Genomic DNA, 24,379 nt, shown 5'->3' on the forward strand with positions numbered 1-24,379 from the left:
GGAGAACTGAGCCTGAGGGGAGACATGATCACTCTGTAACTCCCCGAAAGGAGGCTGTAGTGAGGTAGGAGTTGGTGTCTTCTCTGTAGTAATGAATGTCATAGGACAAGAGGAAATGGGCTCAAGTTGCCCCAGGGGAGTTTCAGATGGGAGCTGAGGAAGAACTTTTTCCCTGAGAGGGTTGTCAGCCCCTGTCCCAGGCTGCCCAGGGAGGTGGTGGAGTCCCCATCCCTGGAGCTATTGCAGAGCCGTGTAGCTGAGGTGCTGAGGGACATGGGTTAGTGGTGGGCTTGGCACTGTGAGGGGAGGGGGCGAACTTTTGCAAAAAGGCCTTTTGCAATCAAAATGACTTTGTGATTCTAAGCCAGGAGGCATGACAAGGAGCTGGATGCTCTCGCCCTGCGCTGCACAAACTACCCGGAACGCCACAACGGGGCTGACGGAGCTGCCTTTCAGCTCACGGGGAAACCCCGCCTGCACAGCGCCTGACCCGGCCTGCGCATGCGCAATGCTAAGCCCGGCACTGTGCTTTTTCGCGCATGCGCAAAGCGAGCGCCAGCCCCGTACGGCGCATGTGCAAATGGGGTCCAGGCCACCACCTCCCGGGCAGTTCGGCGCGTGCTCGTGGCTCTTGCGGCTTCTCCGCCCGGAGAGCCGGCGCGTGCGTGTAACGGCGGGCACGGCCTTGGGGCCGTGCTGCGCATGCGGGGGCGCTCTTTGCGCATGCGCACCGCTCCCTTATCGCCGTCCCCTTTTAGCTCACCGAGACGTCCGGCGTTGCTGGAGTGTCAGAGCGGCTGCTGTGTGGACACCTGGCCCGAGACGGCTGAGGAGTCGCCGCCGCTGCCGCCATGGTGTTTTACTTCACCTCCAACGGTGAGTGGATGAGGGCCGCGCCGCTAGAAGCCGTTACGCTCACTGCAACGAGACTCCACGGGAGGGACTTCTGACGGGTCGGGCCCCGTCTCTGTGACGGGAGCACTGGGCTGCGGTCCTGCCCAGTGCTTTAAGGCCAAGGGCTGAGTTCTGCCCTTGGGCCACAGCAACCCCAGGCAACGCTCCAGGCAGGGGCAGAGGGGCTGCAAAGCTGTCCACAGGGAAAAGGCCTGGGGGGTTGGTGCCAGCGGCTGAAGATGAGGCAGCAGCGTGCCCAGGTGGGCAAGAAGGCCAGTGGCACCCTGGCTTGTATCAGCAGTGGTGTGGCAGCAGGCCCAGGGCAGTGGCTGTCCCCTGTGCTGGGCCCTGGTGAGGCCGCAGCTCGAGTGCTGTGTTCAGTGTTGGGCCCCTCACTGCCAGAGGGACACTGAGGGGCCGCAGCGTGTCCAGAGCCGGGCAGCGGAGCTGGGGAAGGGGCTGGAGCACAAGTGTGCTGGGGAGGGGCTGAGGGCCCTGGGGGTGTTCAGCCTGGACAAGAGGAGCCTGAGAGGAGACATCATCACTCTGCAACTTCCTGACAGGAGGTTGTAGTGAGGTGGGGGTTGGTCTCTTTTGCCAAGTAACAAGAGGCAGGACAAGAGGAAATGGCCTCAGATTGCCTCAGGAGAGGTTTAGATGGGAGCTGAGGAAGAACTTTTTTCCTGAGAGGGTTGTCAGCCCCTGTGCCTGGCTGCCCAGGGAGCTGGTGGAGTCCCCATCCCTGGAGCTATTGCAAAGCCGTGTAGCTGAGGTGCTGAGGGACATGGGTTAGTGGTGGGCTTGGCACTGTGAGGGGAGTTAGTGGACTCAGGGATCTTCAAGATATTTTCCAACTGAAACGCATCTGTGAATATTTTTCATGAATATAGACATCTCTCTGTTGTTTTTCCATTTGAAAAGATTAGCTCCTTCTGAAGCATTTCATATATCTGTGGTTCGATGTGGTGTGGGCTGGTGAAATGGGGGCTAATACAGAAATATTTTTTTTGTGTTGCGTCACACAATTTTAGCAGTATACAAGCTACTTGTGAAAGTTTCAGTGTGGTTTTTGCCCTTGTCCCATTGTATCCCCAAGCTTGTACTTTATAGCATTGCTTTCTTCAGTTCTAGAGGTGAAGTCCTTTAACAAGATGGGTTCAAGTGTCTGGCTGCTTCATTTTCCTTGCACTGGGCAAGATTTAACATTCTTGTGAAGGTTTCTTCAATAAATTTGTTCTTGGGTTTTCTTTAAGAACTTTTCTGTTGTGGAAAGTCAGACCCCTCACACATTCAGTGAGCAGATACACTGATTGTGTTCCTTATGTACCCAGACACTCAGATGGAAACATTTTCTTCTGAGAAGTTCAGTGACTTCTCTGGACATGACCCTTTTAGTTGGGAGCAAAGAGCCCAGTACAGCACCTGTCAGATGTGTTGAGTGACTTGGAGTGGCACTGGGAACAGCCAGTCTGCAGTTCACTCTGCTAATCACAGTATGGTTGAGGTTGGAGAAGACCTTGAAGATCCTCAAGTCCACCAGTTAACCCAACACTCCTACAGCACTGCTACGCCATGTCCCTCAGCTCCACCACTTTGGGATCCCTCCAGGGATGGTAATGACGTGAGCAATCTCCTTTGTTATTAAATGATAGTTCTGCAGAGGGTTTCTGACACGTTCCAATCCGGTTTGCTGCCAGGGAGAGCTCTACAACACGGAGATTATTGAGGTTTGCCTAAAATGTTGCGCTGTTCCTGGTGTTTGTTGAATCACATGGGTTGGGAGTAACCTCTTTGGCTATGTTAGTGCTCCCACAGTTTTTTGGCAAGATCGTAGAATCATAGAATGGTAGGAGTTGGAAGGGACCTTTAGAGATCATCTAGTCCAGCCCCTCTGCAGAAGCAGGTTCACCTAGATCAGGTTGCATAAGAACATGTCCAGGAGGGTCTTGAAGACCTCCAAGGAAGGAGACTCCACACCCTCCCTGGGCAGCCACTGCTGATGTTTTTCCTTTTCATCCCACAGATGGGTTTCCTTTTCACAGAACCATCCCTAATGTAACTTCATTTTTTGAGCATTTTGTTTTTTACACTCACTTTACTAGCCCTTGGGCTTTTTGCTAGTGATGTTGGATTTCTAACATAAACCCTATCAGAAAGTACTAGCTCAGAGAGCACTTTGAGATCCAACTCATTTGACTGACAGAGCTGAAGGAGGTAAGTGAAGTGCATCTACTCTTTTAGTGACTTAGAAAGTACAAGCTTAGACACTGTGTTTTCAAAAGATGCTTTTTGGAGTCAAAAGCTTCTTTGCATTCCCAGAATGGGCAGCATCTTTAGAGCCCTGAAGACGAGCAGGATGTTGTTTTAAGTGTCTCAAAGGGCCACAAATGAGACAAAGGAGTTGATGTAACCTTGGGGTTTTTTCTGTTGTCTTGTGAATTTTGATCCTCCCAGACTACCCAGGGAAGGTTCAGTTTGGGCTTCTGGTATTTTGGGGGAGCAAGGCCCAAGCAGATGAGCTATTTCACTCCAGGCCGTAATCCCAGACCATAAATACAATGGCAGCCTTTCTGGCTCATAGACGTGTGCCGGGTTCATAGAATCATAGCATGGTAGGGGTTGGAAGGGACCTTTAGAGATCATCTAGTCCAATCCGCCTGCAGAATTGAACAGATTCTACAACTACACCTGGAAGTTGAAGGTGTTTGCCCAGAAAGCTACTCCTTGCTGGATGCTCTTCCCTGGAAAGCTGCTTTCCAAAGCACTTGGGGGCAAAATCTGGAGGAAGCATCACTTTCCCTCCAGGCTCCCGGAGGGAAGCAGGATGTGCAGATGAAGCAGGTTTCACTCAAATTTCTGCAACCAAGAACCTGTATGTTTGTCATTCCTTGCACAGTTTGTCCAAACCCCTTTTGATTTGTTTTCCTCTTTCTGTCCCTCAGTTGTTCCTTCCGTTTACACCATCTACATGGGAAAAGATAAGTATGAAAGTAAGTATGTTCATGTTGTGATGTGGATTAGGTCTGGGGGGGAGGATTTAGGGTAGTTTGGAAAGGATGTCTTTGCACTTTGTGTTAATTTGATGCAAGGGTGGAGGAGTTTTTAAACAATATGAGTAATTCAGTCTTACCCCTCTTACTCCTCTGAAATCTGTTACTTTTAGTTAGGATCAATCCATTTTATACATCTTCTAGGCAGAATCAAATTACAAGTAAATTAAATGAAAGAGAAATGTGTGTAGATAAAATTACTGGTTTACAGGTTGTTTTTTGTGCAAACCAGCCTTCTGTTTCCCTGCTTGGTCTGTATTTTTCCCCTCTCCAGTGAGGGTTCTTCCTGCTGTCACAGTTCTGCTGCGCCTCCCATTTTCACAGCAGCCATTGATATGATCCTGGGGTGGCTCAATCCAAGGACAAAGCTTTAGTGTGGCTGTTTGGAAGACTTGATGTGAAAGTCTCCCCCTGTTACATGGATGTTTGAAGAAACTTGAAAATTGGAAAATGCTGTGGTGGAGGAATTCCTGGTCTTACCAGTTTCTGCCTTCAAGCCCTCTCCTATCCCTGTTCAGTCTGACCAACAGTGGAGGGTTGCTGCTCTTGACAGGTAGTTGGATTTATTGTTGAGGAGGTGCTCGGCTATGCTCATTGATAACTTTGTTTCTTACAGATGAAGACCTAATAAAGTATGGCTGGCCTGAAGACATCTGGTAAGGACTGAAACTGGCTCCAAAGGAATTGCTTTTAGTTGTGCAGCAGTTGATCATCACGGGCATCCTCTTGCTTGCACTGGCACTTCAGACTCTCTTTATTCTAAGGCCACACAGCAGTTTAGGTGTGATCCCAGGGGGGAGGTGGATTGCAGCAGGTCTGTAGGCAGCTGTTGGCACCCCATTGATCCCAAATTCATTCCCCTGCATCTCCCTCATACCCCTGAATCTCTGGATGAGGCAAACCAGCAAAACCAAAAGGCTAACCTAGGATGAGGAGAATGGAGGCACGAATGTGTGGAGTCATGGAGAGTCGGGCAGAACCTGGGGATGGAGCCTTAAGTTTTTTGAGCTACAGTAAATACTATGTCTAGAGAAAACACTGTCTCCCAGTGCCTTTTTGTCTGCATGTGCCCTGGGGGTGAGTACTTCTCAATCCTGTTAGCAGCATTTAGTGGCATCTTTACTGGCTGGTCTCTAAGCTTTCCAGACTGATGAGGTTTTTGAAATGTTTCTGAAGGAGTTAGCTTGTTCTCAGGCACTACTGCACAGACCAGATAGATGCTGCAGTTGCTGCAGTTGCTGCCTTTAACAGTTTCTAACAATCACTACGTGGATCATCCTCCTTCTTGCTCCTCAAGGTAACCTTTGCCAGATGAGCTGAGGTGTCTCGGCAGAGGGGAGGCTGACTAGATAGTAGCTAACACACTCTGTAGAGGGTGTTTTGTCAGCAGTTAGCTAATTGGCAAGGGAATATTTTCCTTTTTCTAGCAGAAGAGATTGTACTTCAGATGAATAGCACTTTGTTGGAGCAGTATCACATTCATTTTCCATCTCATGTTTGTCTGATTGGTACAGAATTTGAGGTATATCTACACTGTTGTATAGGATGACCTTGAGATTCATCCCCAAACAACTTGCACCATCAAAGTCACCTTTCCCCACTTCTTTCATATCTTGTATCTCACACTATCATCCATGTTGGGGTTTTTGTATCCAAGTATCAGAGTTCATCTTGGGAATTTTTCTCCTAACAGTGTGTCTCACCTTTTAAGACTTATTTTCTGCTTCAGAGGGGTTTGGAATTGAGGTAGGATGGTTAGAGTGAGGGTTCATGTGTTGGTGCTGGAGCATTTTCTGTCTTGCAACAGAAAGGAAAAAGTCCTTTTACATTAAAGTAGTGTTAAGAAAGGTTGGGAGGTGACATGAGATCAGTTCCTGTCTCTGTCCATGGAAGTTTGCAGGGTCGGAGTCAGGATATAGGCTTCAAAAATAAATGATCATGGCAAAAACCCAGACGGGTTATAAAAGATCTAGAGAAGGACAATTGGATCCATCTGAGACATGAACAGTCATGCTGTAAAGAGGGGCTGGAGAGGAGAGCACTGCTGGGTGAGGACTGGGGATCAGTGGACACTTATGAATCTCTACAATGAACACAGAACTGCTGTGGGACCAGCACCTCCCAAAACCACTGCATCCAGAGCAGCAGTGCCTGTTCCCACTGCTGTGGGCAGAGCACTGGACTCTGGGAGCCATTGGCACTGACCAGTGAGAAACTTGGGAGAATTTTTCTTCTCTGACATTGAGACCAGTCATGTAAGTGATGTGACTGATGCAGAGTTCATGAGTCTGCTGTTTCCCTGAAGAGTAAATAGGCCAAACCACCACATGTGAAGATGGGTGCTGCCTGCATGTAGCAGAACATTTAAAATCAGAGAGGAGAAAAGGGTTTTTCTCCTTTCAGACGCCTGTTGAGAGGACTGATGTTTCTTGAAGGATAGGCTCCAGCTCCCTTGCCCACTTTTAAACACATAAAGCATGAACATTTCTAGACTTGTGTTGTCCATGGGATGGCTGTTTTAACAGTCAGTAGGAAGTAATACTTTCAGAACAGGTCACCATCTCTTACACTCTCTTAAACGGGCTTTTTCATTCTGCAGGTTCCATGTGGATAAGCTCTCGTCAGCACACGTGTACCTTCGGTTGCACAAGGTAATCCTCTGCTGTGTGTGTTTTAAAACATTCCTGTTCTGCTCCAGAAGAGCTGCAAATGCCCTTTCTGGAGGCAAGGCTGTCTTTGCTCACACACAAAGTCTGCAGGTAACCACCCTCAGGGTGCAGGTAACCACCAGTGTGGGGAAACCAAATTTGCAGCCCCCTTAGCAGATTACTTGGGGAGGAGCAGGAAGTCAAATGTGGCCCAACAGCACCATTCATTGCTGGCTTGACACCAAGTGTGGACAACAAACTGAACATGAGCCAACAATGTGTCCTCGTGGGCAAGGCCAATGGCATCCTGGGGGGCATGAAGAGAATGTGGGCAGCAGGTCAAGGGGGGTTCTCCTCCCCCTCTGCTCTGCCCTGGTGAGGCCTCATCTGGAGTCCTGTGTCCAGTTCTGGGCTCCCCACTTCCAGAGAGACAGGGAACTGCTGGGGAGAGGCCAGTGCAGGGCTACCAAGGTGCTGAGGGGGCTGGAACATCTGTGTGAGGAGGAAAGGCTGCGGGACCTGGGGCTGTTCATCCTGGAGAAGAGAAGGCTGAGGGGGAACCTCATCAGTGCTGAGAGGACAGATGTGGAGAGGATGGGGCTAGTGTTTGTTGTGTGGTGGCCAGTGCCAGGACAAGGGGTAAGAGGCACAAGCTGGAACCCAGCAAGTACCACTGGCACAGGAGGAGAAACTTTTTTGGTGCTGAGGTGAGGGAGCCCTGGCCCAGGCTGCCCAGGGAGGATGTGGAGGCTCCTTCTCAGGAGGTTTCCAAACTCACCTGGACACGTTCCTGTGCCCTCTGATGGAGAAGAACCTATTTGAGCAGGGGCTTGGGCTGGATGAGCTCTGCAGGGCCCTGCCAACCCACACCATTCAGGGATTCTGAGAACCATCACCCAGCTTCAATAAGGAGAACACCTTTGAGAACAGCAGGGTCCAGCTGTGTAAAACATGAGACATCGATGACCTGACTGAATTTGCAGAGCATTGTGCCCTGGCTTCTGTGTGCTCGTTGGTCCCTGCAGCCCCACTCACTTTGCCTTCCTGTGTTGCAGGGGCAAACAGTGGATGACATTCCCAAAGAAGTTTTGATAGACTGTGCCCATCTAGTGAAGGCAAACAGCATTCAAGGTAATATTGAGTCCTAGGGGGGTCATTGGCACGTGTTTAGCTGTTTCTGATAAACACAAGTCTATGGGATTTTGTATGAAACATCTGTACCATTTCTGCTGTGATTGCTCAGCTTGTGCCTGCAGGTCTTGGGGGAGCAGATGTTGCCTGCAGCTGCTGGGGCTGCCTGTTAGACTTGTGTAAGAAAGAATTTTAAATCTCTGTGATTCCTGTTTGTGCCTCCATCTTGCTATCTGAGCCAAGGAGGCCTCACAGTCTCTTCTCTAACACCACCTTGGGGCCCCCTTTCCATTAGCAATCACTGTTCTGGCAGAGACAGTCTCCATCTGGAGTTGGTTAACACTGCCGTAGCGCTCATGTTACTGCAGAAAGTGATGTTGTGGGCTTCTTCCCTTTCACTGTAACACTGGAAGGACTTCTCCTTTTTCTTCTTTCCTGCCTAGCTAGTAATGTCTGGGACAAGAATAACTGCAAGCATTTCCATGTGCGCCAAAGTCTCAAAAGCCTCTTTCTGCAGGGTAAGGATTAAAATGTTTTCTTTCTCCTGTCCTTCCCAGGTTGCAAGATGAACAATGTCAATGTAGTGTACACACCGTGGACCAACCTGAAGAAGACAGCAGACATGGATGTAGGGCAGATTGGCTTCCACAGGCAGAAGGATGTAAGTTTTTGCTGCAAGACACTGACAGTGACCTGCTTGCAGATTGTTAACAGCTCCTTGTTAGGAGCCTTGGAGGCAGGGAATCATCTGCTCCTGAAGCATAAGAGATATCACAGAATCATCGAGTGGTAGGGATTGGAAGGGAGCTGCAGAGCTCAAGCAGGTTCCCCTCCATCAGGGAGCACAGGAACGTGTCCAGGCGTGTTTGGAAACCTCCTGAGAAGGAGCCTCCACACCCTCCCTGGGCAGCCTGGGACGGGCTGACAGCCCTCTCAGGGAAACAGTTCTTCAACAGCTCCAATCTAAACCTCCCCTGGCGCAACTTAAGGCCACTTCTTCTTGTCCTGTCATTCATTCCTGGGGAGAAGAGACTGACCTTCACCTCACTACAACCTCCTGTCAGGTAATTGCCAAGGGGGATCATGTATCCCCTCAGCCTCCTCCAGGCTGAACATTCCCAGGGCCCTCAATCCCTCCTCAACAGACTTGTGCTCCAGAACCTTCCCCAGCTCTCTGCTCTGGAGCTTTCTCACCTCTGAATTTTTGATACCTGTGAAGAGGCAGAGCTGCTCAGCTTTGGCATAAGGTCACACCAGTGCATGGAGCTATTCCCAAGCCTGACCTAGTGTCTGCAGGTTATGTTTGTTTTAAATTGTAATTGTGTAGCCTGACTGCTTGGGAGGAAAGACTCTCTAGAGGTGCACTTGTTTGACTAAAACATGTCTGTGCTGGGACAAGAAATGCTAAAAACCCTGCAGACAACAAGCAGCGTGTGAGCTTGTCCCCCAAAGAGTCTGCAGAGACCTCCAGCCACCTCTTCAGAAATTGGCAGAGACTAATTCTTGCCTCTTGGCCTTTTTGTTGAGACACGTGCCAAGAAATGAAATTATGTACTTAGCAATGCTTACACTGATTTGCTTTGTGCTCCCGGGTTTTGGGAGTGGACCTCTTCTCACTCTTACACAACCTGCTGAATAGGTCTCCTTGATTTTCCTTAGCCTGTGTTTTTGTGGGATTCAGCCATGTGTGCAGTGGAAAGAGGGTGTTTTCTTTCCATCAAGGAAGTGCCAAAAGGAAAGTCTGGGGTTTGTTTTGTTTTTTTATAAGGATCATAGTTCTTTGCACTCCAAAGGTGAAAATGCTGACGGTGGAGAAGAAGGTGAATGAGATCCTGAACCGACTAGAGAAGACAAAAGTGGAACGTTTCCCAGACCTGGCTGCTGAGAAGGAAGCCCGGGACAGAGAGGAGAGGAATGAGAAGAAAGCTCAGATCCAAGAGATGAAGCGGAAGGAAAAAGAAGAGATGAAGAAAAAGAAAGAGCTGGAAGAACTTCGGTAAGTAAGAAATAGTAGAGAGCAACTTGTAACTTCAGTTTTCACTGGCAGTGGGAGAGGAACATGAGTCAGGAGGTTCTGTTTGGTAGTCAACCCAGTGTCACTTGGGGTTCAGCTGATCTGCTCTGGCAGGGATGACTGCACAGCCTGGTGATTTCATGGAACCTCAGAATCCCAGAACAAAGGAGGTGGGGGGTTGGCAGGGCCCTGCAGAGCTCATCCAGCCCAAGCCCCTGATCCAACAGGTTCCCCTCCATCAGGGGGCACAGGAACGTGTCCAGGCGGGTTTGGAAACCTCCCGAGAAGGAGCCTCCACACCCTCCCTGGGCAGCCTGGGCCAGGGCTCCCTCACCTCAACACCAAACAAGTTTCTCCTCCTGTGCCACTGGCACTTGCTGGGCTCCAGCTTGTGCCTCTTACCCCTTGACCTGGCACTGGCCACCACACAACAAACACTGGCCCCATCCTCACCCCATCCTCTCCCTACCTGCCCTTTAGGGATTTCTCAGCACTGATGAGGTTCCCCCTCAGCCTTCTCTTCTCCAGGATGAACAGCCCCAGGTCCCGCAGCCTTTCCTCCTCACACAGCTGTTCCAGTCCCCTCAGCACCTTGGTAGCCCTGCACTGGCCTCTCTCCAGCAGTTCCCTGTCTCTCTGGAAGTGGGGAGCCCAGAACTGGGCACAGGACTCCAGATGAGGCATCACCAGGGCAGAGCAGAGGGGGAGGAGAACCTCTCTCCACGTGCTCTCCACACTCTCTTCATGCTGCCAAGGATGCCACTGGCTTTCCTGTCTCTGAGGACACATTGCTGCTCATACTTATTTACTCCCCACCAGAACTCCCAGGTCCCCCTCTTTTCTCTTTAGAAAAAAAATCATTTCCCCTCACTCCTAAAATAAACATGGTCTGTGTCTTTGGAAAGCTTGGGTGAAACTGGCCAAGCCACTTCGCTCTCTCTGTCCCCGAGATGGCAGCAACTGCATGCAGCTCTGCACCAGCCTCGGAATGCCTCAAGCCTTGGCTCAAGTTCTTCAACTTCCTCTTAGATCAATGATCATTAAAACACGTGTGAATCCTCTGTGATACACTGCTTTAAGTGCAGAAGGAGGCATATGGTCGTTTGAATCATCATATTAACATTTCTTTCGAAGCGCAACAGTATGTGAGCTCCTTCCTTCATACTGACAGCCCCATCCAGCACTGGACATCTCTGATGGCTGACCCCCAAAACTTGTTTTTAACCTTTAGTAAGTCATGTTTTACTGTAAATGATGGTGAAACAAGGATTTGAAAAGCTCTCAAGTGATTAAACACATGGTGAGCTTGAAAAAGAGCACTTAGAGAAGCAAACTAAGCTGTAGAGAAGTTGCTAGCAGGCTTGTGTGTGCTGTGGAGTGAGGGGCCTGCCTGTATATTTAACCTTGCCCCAGAGCTGCCTCTTGGCTGGCCCCCAAAGTAAAGGATTGTCAACCTCCTGGGGTGATGTAGCTGGTAGTTCCTGAGCAAAGCTGTAGAGAAGCAGGCTGCACAGTCCTTGGGCTTTCTGTGGTTCTTTTGATTAGTCAGAAAGCATGAGATAAGCAAATACTAGTCCAATTTGGCCGTGTTCAGAAAGGAAAGAACATTTGGTTTTCTGGCACTTTGTCGTGTTTTATCAAAACAGCTCTTTGCTGGTGGGATTTGAAAACAATATCATGTAAGATAATGTCATTTCTTTTCCAGGAGCTACTCCTCGTTAATGAAGGCTGAGAACATGTCATCCAATCAGGTGAGATTGCCCCCAGAAACCTTTCCCAGGCAGCTGAAATCCAATCTGGGCTAGTGCTGGTGCAGCTGCTGCATTGCGGTCTGACTTGGGCAGCACCTGCAGGACAGAGCACATCTCTGTCACCTCTTTCTCAGTGAAGGACATTGCTTTCTGAGAGGGCCTCATTGCTTGTGTGTCAGCCAGGAGGAGCCTGTGCTGCTGGAAATGTCTGCAAAATCATGATATAGCTGAGGTTGGAAAAGCCCTTTCGGGTCACCGAGTCCAACATCTCCCCCAGTACCATCAGACGTCACTAACCCATGGCCCTCAGCACCTCAGCTACCCAGCTTTGTAGTAGCTCCAGGGATGGGGACTCCACCAGCTCCCTGGGCAGCCTGGGACAGGGGCTGACAACCCTCTCAGGGAAACAGTTCTTCCTCAGCTCCAGCCTAAACCTCCTCTGGAGCAACTTGAGGCCATTTCCTCTTGTCCTGTCATTCATTGCTGGGGAGAAGAGACTAACACCTCACTACAACCTCCTGTCAGGGAGTTGTAGAGTGATCATGCCATGTTGTTACTTAGAGAGCAGGGGAAAAGACAGACATTTCTCATAAGAAATGAACTGGAGGGGTAGGGGCAGTGGTTTGGGATGGAGGAATGTAGGTGCTGAGGGGCAGAAGAGGAATCGTGGAGGAAAGTGCATAGACAAGGAGGTGTAAGCGTGGGACTGGAGCAGTATGGTCACTATAGTGGAAAGGAGCTGAAGCAGAGAGGAGTGCAGGGCAGCAGGAGGGAAATGAGGACGTGGATTACAGGAGGGCTGGGGACTGAAGTGCAGAAGTCCTGGTGCACTAGACACACCCATGCTGTGCCCTGGGTCTGGTACATTGGGTAAAAACATCTTGGAGCTCCTCTGAGTGACCCTGACTTTGAAATCCACCTTTGCGTTCCAGTCCCTGAGTAACAGCTTAAGAGGGGTGTGTGGTTTTCAAGAACTCTTGATTGTCCTCCTGCTTGACACATGGATTCCCTTTGAAACTTGAACTGGGTTGAGGTATGAGTGTCTCCTGACAGGCTGTCCCCCAGTAGTGAGGAGTGGTGGAAATGCCATACAGGAGCTCTCCTCCCAGCTCTTAACCCCAGATGATACCACACTGCTTTTCAAAGAATCATAGAGTGGTAGGGGTTGGCAAGGCCCTGCATCCAGCCCAAGCCCCTGCTCAAGCAGGTTCCCCTCCATCAGGGGGCACAGGAACGTGTCCAGGCAGGTTTGAAATCCTCCCGAGAAGGAGCCTCCACACCCTCCCTGGGCAGCCTGGGCCAGGGCTCCCTCACCTCAACACCAAACAAGTTTCTTCTCCTGTGCCACTGGCACTTGCTGGGTTCCAGCTTGTGCCTGTTACCCCTTGTCCTGGCACTGGCCACCACAAAACAAACACTGGCCCCATCCTCCTGACATCCACACTTTAGGTACTTAGAAGTGTTAATGAAGTCCCCCCTCAGCCTTCTCTTCTCCAGGCTGAACAGCCCCAGGTCCCGCAGCCTTTCCTCCTCACACAGATGTTCCAGTCCCCTCAGCATCTTGGTGGCCCTGCACTGGCCTCTCTCCAGCAGTTCCCTGTCTCTCTGGAACTGGGGAGCCCAGAACTGGACACAGGACTCCAGATGAGGCCTCACCAGGGCAGAGCAGAGGGGGAGGAGAACCTCCCTCCACCTGCTGCCCACACTCTTTTTGATGTCCCCCAGGATGCCATTGGCCTTCTTGCCCATGAGTGCACATTGCTGCTCATGTTTATTTGCTGACCACCAGCACTCCCAGGTCTCTCTCTGCAGAGCTGCTCTCCAGCAGGTCACCCCCAGCCTGTCCTGGTGCAGGGACTTGTTCCTCCCCAGGTGCAGGACTCTGCACTTGCCCTTGCTGAACCTCAGGAGGCTCCTCTCTGCCCCACTCTCAGCGTGTCCAGACCTGGCTGAATGGCAGCACAGTGCCTGGTGAATCAGCCAGTCCTCCCAGTTTGGTGCCATCAGGGAAGTTGCTGAGGGTCACTCTGTCCCCTCATCCAGGTTGTTGATGAAGATGTTGAACAAGACTGGCCCCAGAACCGATCCCTGTGGAACCCCACTGGCCTCCAATTAGACTGGCACAGTTTTCTCCTGCCTTAGACAGGAGGTCAGGCTGGGATGTGCAGATGGTCCCAGTACTGCTGGGGAGCAAGAGCCTCAGGGCTGTTGCCCTTCTAGAGCTGGTGTCCTGCCTCTGACTGCTCAGATTTCCTGCTCTTTGTACCGGAGTGGCAGTAAACCAGGAGAAACGGCAGTTTTGAAATCCTGCTGAGCACACCATTTCACCATTTCCCTTTTCATTAATCCACGTTTCTCTCTCTCTTCCCACAGGATGGCAACGATTCAGATGACTTTATGTAAATAAAGTCTCTCTCCTTTCTCAACCATGAAGTGAGTTTGGGATGTCTTAATCTGTCACCATCACTAAGAATGCCAAAAAAAATAACCACCCCAAAAAGGTGACCAACTCTGCCTCCATTTCTTCAGATCCTGGCTGGTTCCCTGAGCATCCCAAGCATCCCTGCGCCACGGACGCCTGCCGAAGGGAGAAGATCTGTACCTCTGCACGTCCATCTCTCTCTTGTTTTGTTGTTCTCGGGGACGTGGGTGGAAGGAAGGAGAATTGCCTTTAAAGACAATATTTATTCAAAGGGAAGGGCTTGGTGTAGCTTCTAATGGGAATTTTTAAAGAAAGAGCCCCAAATTCTTGCTATCCCACCACTGGACTGGCAGCAGAGCAACTCAACTCTGTACAGGAACTGTGGGACTCTTTTTGCACTGGCAACACTCAGCAAAGCTGAGGGGATCCCCCTATGCCTGGAGGCTGTGAATTTGGAGCTCACAGCCCTTTGCAGCCCCTTGGCTGGTAGTAAAATCCGGTGGCTTCTTGTGAAACCCGAGCTACCGCTGCTGAAGACAGAGCTGCGCTTCACCGAGGGATGGGAACGGCCCCCCGGGATGGAAATGGCTCCCTGGGGTGGAAATGGTGTCCCGTCCCGTCCCCCCCCTCAGGTGGGAACAGCCCCCGGGGTGGGAACAGCCCCCTTGAGATGGGAATAACCCCCCGGGATGGAAATGGCTCTCTGGGGTGGAAATGGTCCCCCGGGGTGGGAACAGCTCTATGGGATGGGAGTATTTCTTTCCAAATCGCGTTTCATTCCTGGGGCCGTTCCTTAGAAACCGCCTCTGGAGAGGGAAGTGGGTTGAGTTTTGCACAGCCTCTCCCAGAGCTGTTTTGCCTGAGCCCTCCCTAAGGTTTTGTGGATGTAGTACCTGTACTGATGTCACGATTAAATTCATACTGTGCTGAGAAAACGTGCTGCTGGGTGAGGGGGGGTACCCCCTGTGCTCACTCTGCTAAGGGAGGGGTGGCAGAATCTGGATTTGGGGGGGAACTGGAGGTGCTGACAGCTCGCCCCCAGTTTGGCAGGAAGACCCTTCCCGCCTCAGCCTGTGTCGTGTGAGGAGGGCTCCTGGTCAGGGGTGGGATTTTGTGGGGGGGAACCAGGGAAAAGGCTGGTGCCTTAAGGAACCGAAGTCTTTAGGGAGTTACTGAGTTACGACAGGAGAAAAAATCCTCCCTTGCTACGAGGGCAGGTCCCAGTAACACACTTTAGCTCATATTTGGGGCTTCTTGGCCTCATCCCCCTTCCCTCTCAGGCCACAGGGTAAGGAGGAGCAGGAGGGTAATGGGCTGTGCATTCTCTGGGATGCCCCCCCTGCCCACGGTGACCCCAGCTAATGCCACCTCAGATTCTCCCCAGTGGCAGCAAAACCACCCCGAGGCTGACAGGGAAACTGAGGCACGGGGCAGCGACTGGTTTTCATGACCCGGGAGAGGAAGAGGAGCAGCCCGAAGCCTCGGTGGTGGGCGGGGAGGGGGGACGACACCCCCTCCCCTCCTCCTCCTGCCATCAATGGGCCCTTTGATGGGCCGTGGGCGTTGGCCCGGGACCGGTCGGGGCTGCCAGGTGTTGTGTTTGGCCATGGCCACCGCCCTCCCACCCCGCTGGCCACCGGCCTTCAGCGACGGGCCACAGCCTCTGGGCACGGCTGCCGCGGGGCTGCGTGCCCCTAGGGTATCATTGCCATGGGGCCAGTTGGTGCTTGGACCAACCTGTCCTGCCGCAACCCGTGGGGAAGGGCAAGGATGGCGAGATACTTCTCCCCTCCGCGCCTACTCCTCTCTATGGCCGCCCCTCCCTTCTCCATACCCACCTCTCCTCGCCCACTCCTCCTCCCGTTCGTGCCCACCTCCCTCCCCCATGTGCCCACCCTACGGACCATCACGCTCCCAGCGCCCTCCCCGCCGGGTCTGTTTAGCTGGGGAAACTGAGGCACGGAGCGGGGGTGGCCATGGGTGAGGGGCAGGTGCGGCGGGTGGGTGCCACTCTAAGCACCGGACATGTTTTTGGGTGCCCACGTCCCCCCACTGAAGCACCAGACAGGTTTGTGGGTGCTCACGTGCCCTCTCAAAGCACCGGGCAGGTTTCTGGGTGCACGCGTTTCCCTCCGCAAAACACCGCGAGCCCGTCGGCCTGTGTCCCATCGCTGTAACGAGCTGTCAGGTCTCTGCTCCCACCTCCCCGGCCCCTGCTCTTCGAGGTACCCCCCCGCGCCCCACTCCCCGCGTTGCCCCCGGTGAGCACCAGTCCCGGCCCGTTCCCGCGACGAAAACAGGAAAGCGCTGTGCCAACAGCAATAAAGCGCTCGCCCGGCCGGATCCCAGAGCGGGCGGGCGCGGAGCGGGGCGGCGGGACACGGGTCCCCGCGGGGGGGTGGGACGGGACGGGGCCGGCGGCTGCTCCGGCGGGGAAGCTGAGGCAGGGACCAGCGACGCACCTTCCCCGTGGGGGGTGGGGCGATGTCCTGCCCAGGCAGCCCCGATTCTGACTGCCCACCTCCCTCTTTGGCTGCGGCTGCTCGCCCCCCAGCCCCCCAGTTTCAGAGCCGTCCGTCCCCATACAGCTTTATTGAGCCGGGAGTACACTGAGGACACAGCGGGGGAGGGATGGGGGGGGACGGGGCGGAGAGGAGGGAGAGACAAAGGCACAAACCAGCTGCACCCTACCTCGCGGGGTCTCCCCCATCCCTGGGGACACCTCCTCCCCACCCCAGGAGCCAGAGCCCGGAGCCGGCAGCATCCCTGAGAGCCGGGGACCAGCCCCGGACCCTCGCACTGGAGGGAGGGGGAACCTGAACCCCTCTGTCCCCACCCCCGCCATGCTGCAAGGCTCAGCCTCACAGCCGTGCAGGGGATGCTGAGGGGTCGAGGGGGGTGGCGGTGAGGACCCTCCCCCATCCCCACCACTCCAGTGCCCTGGCTGGTAGCAGGCTGGGTTACTGTCCTGGGGGGCCGGGGGGGCCCGGCAGTCCGGGAGGTCCCTTCAAACCGGGGTCTCCTTTGGGCCCCATGGGGCCAGGCTGCCCCACAGCCCCGGGGGGCCCAGGGAGACCCGGTTTGCCCTGTGGGCCAGAGGGTCCCGCCGGCCCTGGCCCCCCTGCCGCTCCTGGGGGGCCAGGCTCTCCCTTGGGCCCCCCCGATCCCCGAGAACCCGATTGTCCAAAGCTGCCCTTGGCACCTTTGAGGCCAGGGAAGCCTTTGGAGCCCAAGGGACCCCTCTCACCCTGGGGCCCGGGGGGGCCAGGGGGCCCAGGAGGGCCAGGGGGTCCCGGTGAGCCCAGGCTGCCCGCGTCGCCCTTCTCCCCATCGCTTCCTGGGGGGCCCTTGATGCCCACGTCGCCCTTGATGCCGCGGGGGCCCGGGAGGCCTGGCACACCTGGGGGGGAGAGGAGGGGGGATAGGAAGCATGGAGAGAGAAGAGCAGCACCCCAAAATGGAGATAGAGGGAGGTGGCCCAGGCCTGCAGGCCCTGCCATGGGCTCCAAGGACAGTTGTGTCTGCGTGGGGGCACAGTGCCGTGGGGCTGCCCCTAAAATCACAGTCAGAGAAGGACTGGGATCCTTAATTAGGGCAGCCCTGTAACGATGCAGAGAAGGTTGCCACTTCCCCCAGGATGCCAGGTTGCCCATGGACTCCTGTGGTTGGATGAAGATGTCCTCAGGCCAACCCAAGCCAACAGGGAAAGCTTTGGGTACCCTCATCCAGGGGCCACCAGAGACTGGCACCAGCGTGCATCTGTCCATGCTGGAAGGAAACAGGTGACCTCCCACCATCCCTGTTCCCCCACACAGGGACAACCTGAGTCCATACAGCTCTATCCCCAGGCCTCTTCTGCATCTACAGGCAAGTGTCTGGGTGTCTTTGTGCACAACCCAACACCGCCTTGGCCTTGGCAATGGTGGATTAGGACCTCCACAGTGAGGGACACTTCCAGATCCCACCATGCAGAGTCCCTAGAATTGCCTACCCAACACACCTGGGCCCAACTTACCTCCAGGCAGGGGCTTTAAAGACTATGCCCACCAGGATGCACCTCACTCACCTTGTGGGATGGTGATGTTTTCATAGGATGGTGATGTTTCTCAGCATCACCCCATGCTGGACATCCACCACCTTCATCTCCTCCATGACCACCCAACACTCCTGGCTCCAACCCATCCCTGGGCAGAGGCTTTAGGCTGTGCCCACCAGGATGCACCTCACTCACCTTGTAGGATGGTGACATTTTCATAGGATGGTGATGTTTTTCAGCATCTCCCCATGCCACACATCCACTACCTTCATCTCGTCCATGACCACCCAACACTCCTGAACCTGACCCATCCTATAGACAGGGGCTTTAAAGGCTGTGCCTACCAGAATGCTCCACACTCACCTCGTAGGATGGTGATGTTCTTCAGCATCTCCCCATGCCGCACGTCCACTCCCTTCATCTCCTCCATGACCATGGAGAGGTTGCGGATGTCAAAGTCCAGGCGGGCGCTGAGGAGGCTGTAACGCTCCCGCAACAGGTCTGTGGTGCCCTGGACCAAGCTGAGGGACTTGTTCAGGTAGTAGAGCTCCTCGGCGTGGGTGTGGAAGCCCAAGGTGCAGGAGAGCCTCACGTCATCCAGGTACCGCAACATGCTGTGGACGTGGCTGTCGGTGGCGTTGATGTTGGCAAAGATGGTGCCGATCTCGATCTCGTGTGAGCTCATTCGCCCTTCCAAGGTCTCGAAGCGCTCGGCTGTGCGGTTCTGCGTGTACCTGCGGTGGTAGCGCAGGTCGTTCATGTTCTCCTCGTGCTCATCCAGGAAGGAGGAGATGTTGTCCAGCTGCATATGCAGCCCCATCACCTGCAGCACCAGGTCTTGCATGCTCTCCGAGTTGTGGCCCGCCTGCTGGGCCGCTGCCCCCACGCTGCTTTGGATGCTCTTCACCAGCTCGCTGGTCTTGGCCGAGGTAGCCCGGAGGCCACCAAAGAGGCGAGTGTAGTTCTGCCACTCAGTGACAATCTTCTGCAGCGTCAACGTCTCCTCGTCTGTCTTCCTCTGGATGACCTGGATCCAGTCAGAGGTTTGCCCCAGGGTGAAGTTCATCTGCTGCATGGCCGCTCGGACATCATATCGCTCCTGGGCCAAACCCTTGAGAGAGTTGTCTAACTGGGAGGTGACCACTTCCCAACCCCTGACCTGGGCCAGGAACTGCCCCAAGCTTTCGTTGACTTGCTGGGTGGACAAGGAGCACTTGTCCACCTCATCAGTGATCGTGTTGCTGATGGACGAGAGCTGGTCGTGGGTCTGGGAAGTGCGGTCGAGGAGGATTTCTTGAACCAAAAGCATCTTCTGGATCTCTTCCAGCTCACTCTGCAGCTTGGTGATTTCCTGGCCCAGCTGGCCTGTCTCATGGCAGAGGGAGCAGTTCCCCGAGGTCTTCACATCTACACCAAGGGCAGAGGGCTCTGTTACCCCCACTTGCCTCCCTCACTGGGACCAGAGACCCTTCTGTTGAGGAAGAAGCCTCAGCATGGTCTGTCCTTGAAGACCCTGGAGACAAGCACTAATGGGACAACCCCAGTGCCACCCTCCTGCGCCAGCTTCCACTCCCATCCTGCTCCTGCCACCTCTGTGTAGTGAATTGTCCATAAAGACCAACCCTGCCAACCTCACTCTCAAGGTCATCCAGTCGTCCCTCCCCAAAATCCTGCGAGACAATCATAGAATCACAGAATGGTGAGGGTTGGAAGGGCCTTCCAGAGCTTATTCTGCCCACATACTTTTCATGCCCCCAGGATGCCACTGGCCTTCTTGCCCACGTGGGCACATTGTTGGGTCATGTTTATTTGCTGCCCACCAGCACTCCCAGGTCTCTCTCTGCAGAGCTGCTCTCCAGCAGGTCACCCCCAGCCTGTCCTAGTGCAGGGGCTTATTCCTCCCCATGTGCGGGACTCTGCACTTGCTCTTGGTGAACCTGAGGAAGTTCCTCTCTGCCCATAAGTCAGGGTTTGGCTCTGAGAGAGCCCTGGAACCTCAAAAGTAGAGATGCCTCAGCCCCTGGCTGGCAGTGCTGAGCAGCTGGGGTCCGCTCAAGGTCAAGAAGAGCTCCAGGTCCTGGTGCAAACCACTCACCTACACCTTGGAGGTCATCCTGGATGGCCATGATCTTCTTCTCATAGTAGGTCTGCGCTGAGCTGATGTCATTGGAGATGGAATCGACTTTCTTGAACACTGTTGAGAAAAGGTAGGAGGTCAGGGGAGGTGGAAAGGCACTAGGGTGTGATTGTCCTCCACACCTTTCCACCAAGCTCGTTCCCTGGCAAGGAAGGTAGTCAAAGCTTGAGCAGCCAGGCTGGATGGCTGGTAGGTGCTTGCTCTGCAGGGTGTGTTTCCCAGTGGGCTTTTAGGTTCAAGGCTCGGCTAAAGTCTCCGAAGCATCTCCAGAGGTGGTGACCCCAAGAAGCCGGTTCGTGCCCATGGAAGTGATGAGATGGCAACCTCTGGACCTCAAGGTGGTTCCTGAGGTCCTGGTGGAGATAAAGCCATCCCCCAGCAAGGTGGCATCACACACAGGAGCTGCATGCTCCTTTTCATGCCTGGGTGCTGAAGGTGCTTTGGGAGACCCCTGGTATCCCCAAAGAGGACAGGAGGGGAGGCCAGAGATGACCTCTCCACTCACCCACGGCAGCCAGCACGGCCACTGCCACAATCAGGACGATGGAGAATACGTAGAGCACTCTGACTGCTGTCTGGAGAGAGAGATTCTTCTGGCAGCGACTGCAGCTGGTTCGTGCCCTGCCTGAGTGCAGAGAGGAGAGAGGATCAGGCCCTGCCTTCCCCACCTGCCCACCTCAGGAGCGGTCCTTACCACTCGGGTCATAGCTGAAGGTCGGCATCTCCTCTTCCTCGACTCCTGACGATTCGTCTTCTGAAAGACAACACACAGAATCAGAGAATCATTTCAGTTGGAAAGGGTCTTTAAGGTCCTCAAGTCCAACCCCTCCCCTCACCCTGCCAAGCCCACCACTAACCCATGTCCCTCAGCACCTCAGCTACACGGCTTTGCAATAGCTCCAGGGATGGGGACTCCACCACCTCCCTGGGCAGCCTGGGACAGGGGCTGACAACCCTCTCAGGGAAGAAAAAGTTCCTCCTCAGCTCCAATCTAAACCTCCCCTGGGGCAACCTGATGCCATTTGCCCTCATCCTGTCACTTGTAACCCTCCTCTCTCCCCCAGCCAAAAGCTTCCTGTTAGGGAGTTGTAGACAGTGATGATGTCTCCCCTCAGGCTCCTCTTCTTCAGGCTGAACACCCCCAGTGCCCTCAGCCCCTCCCCAGCACACTTGTGCTCCAGCCCCTTCCCCAGCTCCGCTGCCCGGCTCTGGACACGCTGCGGCCCCTCAGTGTCCCTCTGGCAGTGAGGGGCCCAACACTGAACACAGCACTCGAGCTGCGGCCTCACCAGGGCCCAGCACAAAGGGAATACAGGAGGGACCCAAGCTGCTGCATTCTCCTTCTCCCAGCTCCAGGGGTGCTGGAGGTCTCAGAGGATGCCAGACCCGTGCCCAAGCTCTCTCGTAAGCCCCCATCCCCATGGAAATGCTACAAAGCCACACAGCAGCCACCACTGGCTAAAGCCCCGGTAGGACCAGACCATGTGAACGTGGCCCTGCTCCATTCCCGCTGTGTCCTCTGAGACCACAAACTGGGGGAGATTTAGTTGAATTTGGCCAAAAAAAAAGAGAAGTGGGTGATGGAGCAGCTGAGGGCTCCCAGCCCCGGGGGGCTTTCTGCTTTCCCCATCCTTTTTTTGCAAAAGAAACCCACGGCAGCAAAGAAAATCCAAATGCCACCCCTATCCCAGACCCCCATGCCGGTGTGGTAGCCCCCCTCAGCCCTCCACTAGCCCAGGCACCTTTCTGCCTGGGGCCTCCCCGTCCTCCTCGCCGGCACACTGAGGGTTCCCAGCCGGGGGGCCGCAGGGAGCCCGGAGTGACGCCGGCAGCAGCATCCCCGACTTTATAAAGCTCGTCCCCCACCTCCACCCAGCAAAAGCAGGACCGAAGGGGCGGGAGAGGGGCTGCGGATCGGGGGGTGTTCGCCGTGCTGGGGGCGGCAGGGATTCCCAACGTTCCCCCTGCGGTGGTCCTTCGCTTTTTGGCTGCCCCGGTTTTTGCGTTTCTCCTCCCGTGAAGTCAACAAGGGCTCGGGGGGAAGGGGGAGGGGGGGAAGCGCCGCCGCTGTGCTGGGAGCCCTGGATGTCCTCCCAGCCCCTCTTGCCCACCCTCCAACGTGGGGGCCTCTGGCCAGGGCCAAGGCTGGCTCAGCCCCCTGGGCTCGGGGAGATGCTGCCCGTGGCAGCAGGGATGCGGTGGGATTCGGGGGGCTGGGGGGGGGGGGGGGAGAGGGAGTACCAGCTGACCCCAAACTCTACTACCCGCTCCGGCACAGCCATCCCCTCCTGTCCCCACCGTGCCACCGGTCCCGCTCCTCTCCCCACGGCTCCCCCAGCCCCTCCCCGCGGCTGCCCCCCACTCACCTTTCATAGTCCCCGAGGTGGGGGGCGGTGGGTGCAGCCCCGCACCGTCCCGGGCTCACCGCGCCGGTACCCGCATCCGCCCCGGCACGTCCCTTCCCGCCGAGCGTCAGCGGACGGCCAGCACCCTTCCCTCCACCCCCCACCCCCCCGCCGGCCCCCCGCTCCCAAAAGTTCCCGGGGAGCCTTCAGAAGCCACCAGGGTGCTGGAGCATCCCCGCGGCCCCCCGCTCGCCCGGGGCTGCTGCCCACGCGGGATGGGGCCGGGGGAGCCCGGCCGGGCTGGATGCCGGCCACCGAAAAGCAAGGCTCGAGAGAAGAAAGGCCGGTCCCGAGCCCGCCCTCCTTCCCTCCAGCACTAATGACTAACAAATGTCCGACCAACGCCGGGCCGGGCCGGGCCGGGCCGTGCTGGCCGTGCTCCGCGGCGTCTGGGGGGGGGTTGGGGGCTGGAGAAGGGGGTCCTGGTGCGAGGGCAGTGGGGCTCGGAAGGCTGGCATAGGGAAATGGGAGGCTGGCGTAGGGCTTGGGATTTGGGCACGTGCCCTTGGGGCAGGGAAATGAGGAGATGGGTCTAGAGCCCTGGATCTGGCCCCTGGATGTGGGTCATGGAGATGAAGAGAGGGGTCTGAGAGCCTGCTTTAGCTCCCTGGACATGGGTCAGAGACATGAGGAGGTCTGAGGTCCCAGCTCCGGTCCCTAGATGTGGGTCAGCGACATGAAGAGTTGGGTTTGGGGTCCTGGGTCCGGACCCTCAATGTGGGTCAGGGAGATGGGGAGAGGGGTCTGGGATCCTGCTTTGGGCCCATGGATGTGGGTCAGGAAGCTGGGGAGATGGGTTTGGGGTCCTGATTTGTCCCCTGATGGGGGTCAGAGACATAAGGAGATGTGTTTGGAGTCCTGGGCTAGCCACTGGATCTGGGTAAGGGACGTGGCATGCTGTGGTTCAGGGTCTGGGGGTTTGGCTCCTGCCTTCTGGTTTGCAGCACTGGTCCCAGTTCAGACATGGGTCCTGCTGGCTGGGAACATTGGAGATTCCTCCTCCAGAACCCCTTCCCCAACGAAGCTCTTGTGTTGGGCTGCTGCTGCCCTCTGCTGAGACCCAGCTGGGCTCCTGGGCAGCCTTCCTCCTGTGTGACCTCCCTCCTCCTCCTCCTCCTCCAATGGTCCCGTGGACAACCTGGGCCACCAAGGAGGGATCTCCAGCCACTGTATGATTCAGCCCAGGCCTGTGCCGACAAATGGAGTATTTCTGGTGTCTCTGTGCTGCTTCCTTTAGATGAGGTGCTTTGGGGTGTATGAAGAAGAGTGTGGGCAGCAGGTGGAGAGAGGTTCTGCTCCCCTCTGGTCTGCCCTGGTGAGGCCTCTTCTGGAGTCCTGTGTCCAGTTCTGGGCTGCCCAGCTCGAGAGAGACAGGGAACTGCTGGAGAGAGGCCAGCCCAGGGCTACCAAGATGCTGAAGGGACTGGAACATCTGTGTGAGGAGGAAAGGCTGCGGGACCTGGGGCTGTTCATCCTGGAGAAGAGAAGGCTGGGGGGGGAACCTCATTTACACTTCTAAGTACCTAAAGTGTGGATGTCAGGAGGCTGAGGCCAGTGTTTGTTGTGTGGTGGCCAGTGCCAGGACAAGGGGTAACGGGCACAAGCTGGAACCCAGCAAGTGCCACTGGCACAGGAGGAGAAACTTGTTTGGTGTTGAGGTGAGGGAGCCCTGGCCCAGGCTGCCCAGGGAGGGTGTGGAGGCTCCTTCTCGGGAGGTTTCCAAACCCACCTGGACACGTTCCTGTGCCCCCTGATGGAGGGGAACCTGCTTGAGCAGGGGCTTGGGCTGGACGAGCTCATTCTATGATGCTGTGATTCCCCCCTTTCCCCACCACCACATCCCAAAGAGCACACCAACACCCGTCACCCTCACTTTGTGATCCCGGAGCCC

The 24,379-nt window shown here is 55.1% G+C and overlaps 2 protein-coding genes across 5 annotated transcripts; one reads left to right on the forward strand and one right to left on the reverse strand.

Moving 5' to 3' along the window:
* The first annotated feature begins 724 nt into the window (after positions 1-724).
* On the forward strand, positions 725-14,845 carry CCDC25 (coiled-coil domain containing 25). Of its 4 annotated transcripts, XM_061990226.1 has the most exons (10): positions 727-876; positions 3,837-3,884; positions 4,561-4,600; positions 6,544-6,595; positions 7,648-7,723; positions 8,281-8,384; positions 9,517-9,719; positions 11,443-11,488; positions 13,862-13,921; positions 14,018-14,845. In XM_061990226.1, exons 1-9 carry the CDS (start codon positions 852-854, stop codon positions 13,889-13,891), a joined length of 624 nt encoding a protein of 207 aa, XP_061846210.1. In that variant the 5' UTR covers positions 727-851; the 3' UTR covers positions 13,892-13,921; positions 14,018-14,845. The 4 variants fall into 4 exon arrangements, with proteins under 4 accessions (XP_061846212.1, XP_061846211.1, XP_061846210.1 ...); XM_061990225.1 differs by having other exon boundaries at positions 13,862-14,845; XM_061990227.1 differs by lacking the exons at positions 11,443-11,488; positions 13,862-13,921; positions 14,018-14,845 and adding an exon at positions 10,872-11,416 and having other exon boundaries at positions 726-876.
* A 1,667-nt stretch (positions 14,846-16,512) lies between these two features.
* Positions 16,513-22,567, reverse strand: SCARA3 (scavenger receptor class A member 3). Its single transcript, XM_061990116.1, has 6 exons — positions 22,450-22,567; positions 20,778-20,837; positions 20,589-20,708; positions 20,042-20,140; positions 18,310-19,353; positions 16,513-17,310 (listed from the first exon to the last, which is right to left on the reverse strand). The coding sequence occupies exons 1-6, from the start codon at positions 22,454-22,456 to the stop codon at positions 16,871-16,873; spliced, it is 1,770 nt and encodes a 589-aa protein (XP_061846100.1). The 5' UTR covers positions 22,457-22,567; the 3' UTR covers positions 16,513-16,870.
* Positions 22,568-24,379: the final 1,812 nt, after the last annotated feature.

This window comes from Colius striatus, chromosome 2 (genome assembly GCF_028858725.1).
Source record: "Colius striatus isolate bColStr4 chromosome 2, bColStr4.1.hap1, whole genome shotgun sequence".
Classification (NCBI taxonomy): Eukaryota; Metazoa; Chordata; class Aves; order Coliiformes; family Coliidae; genus Colius; species Colius striatus.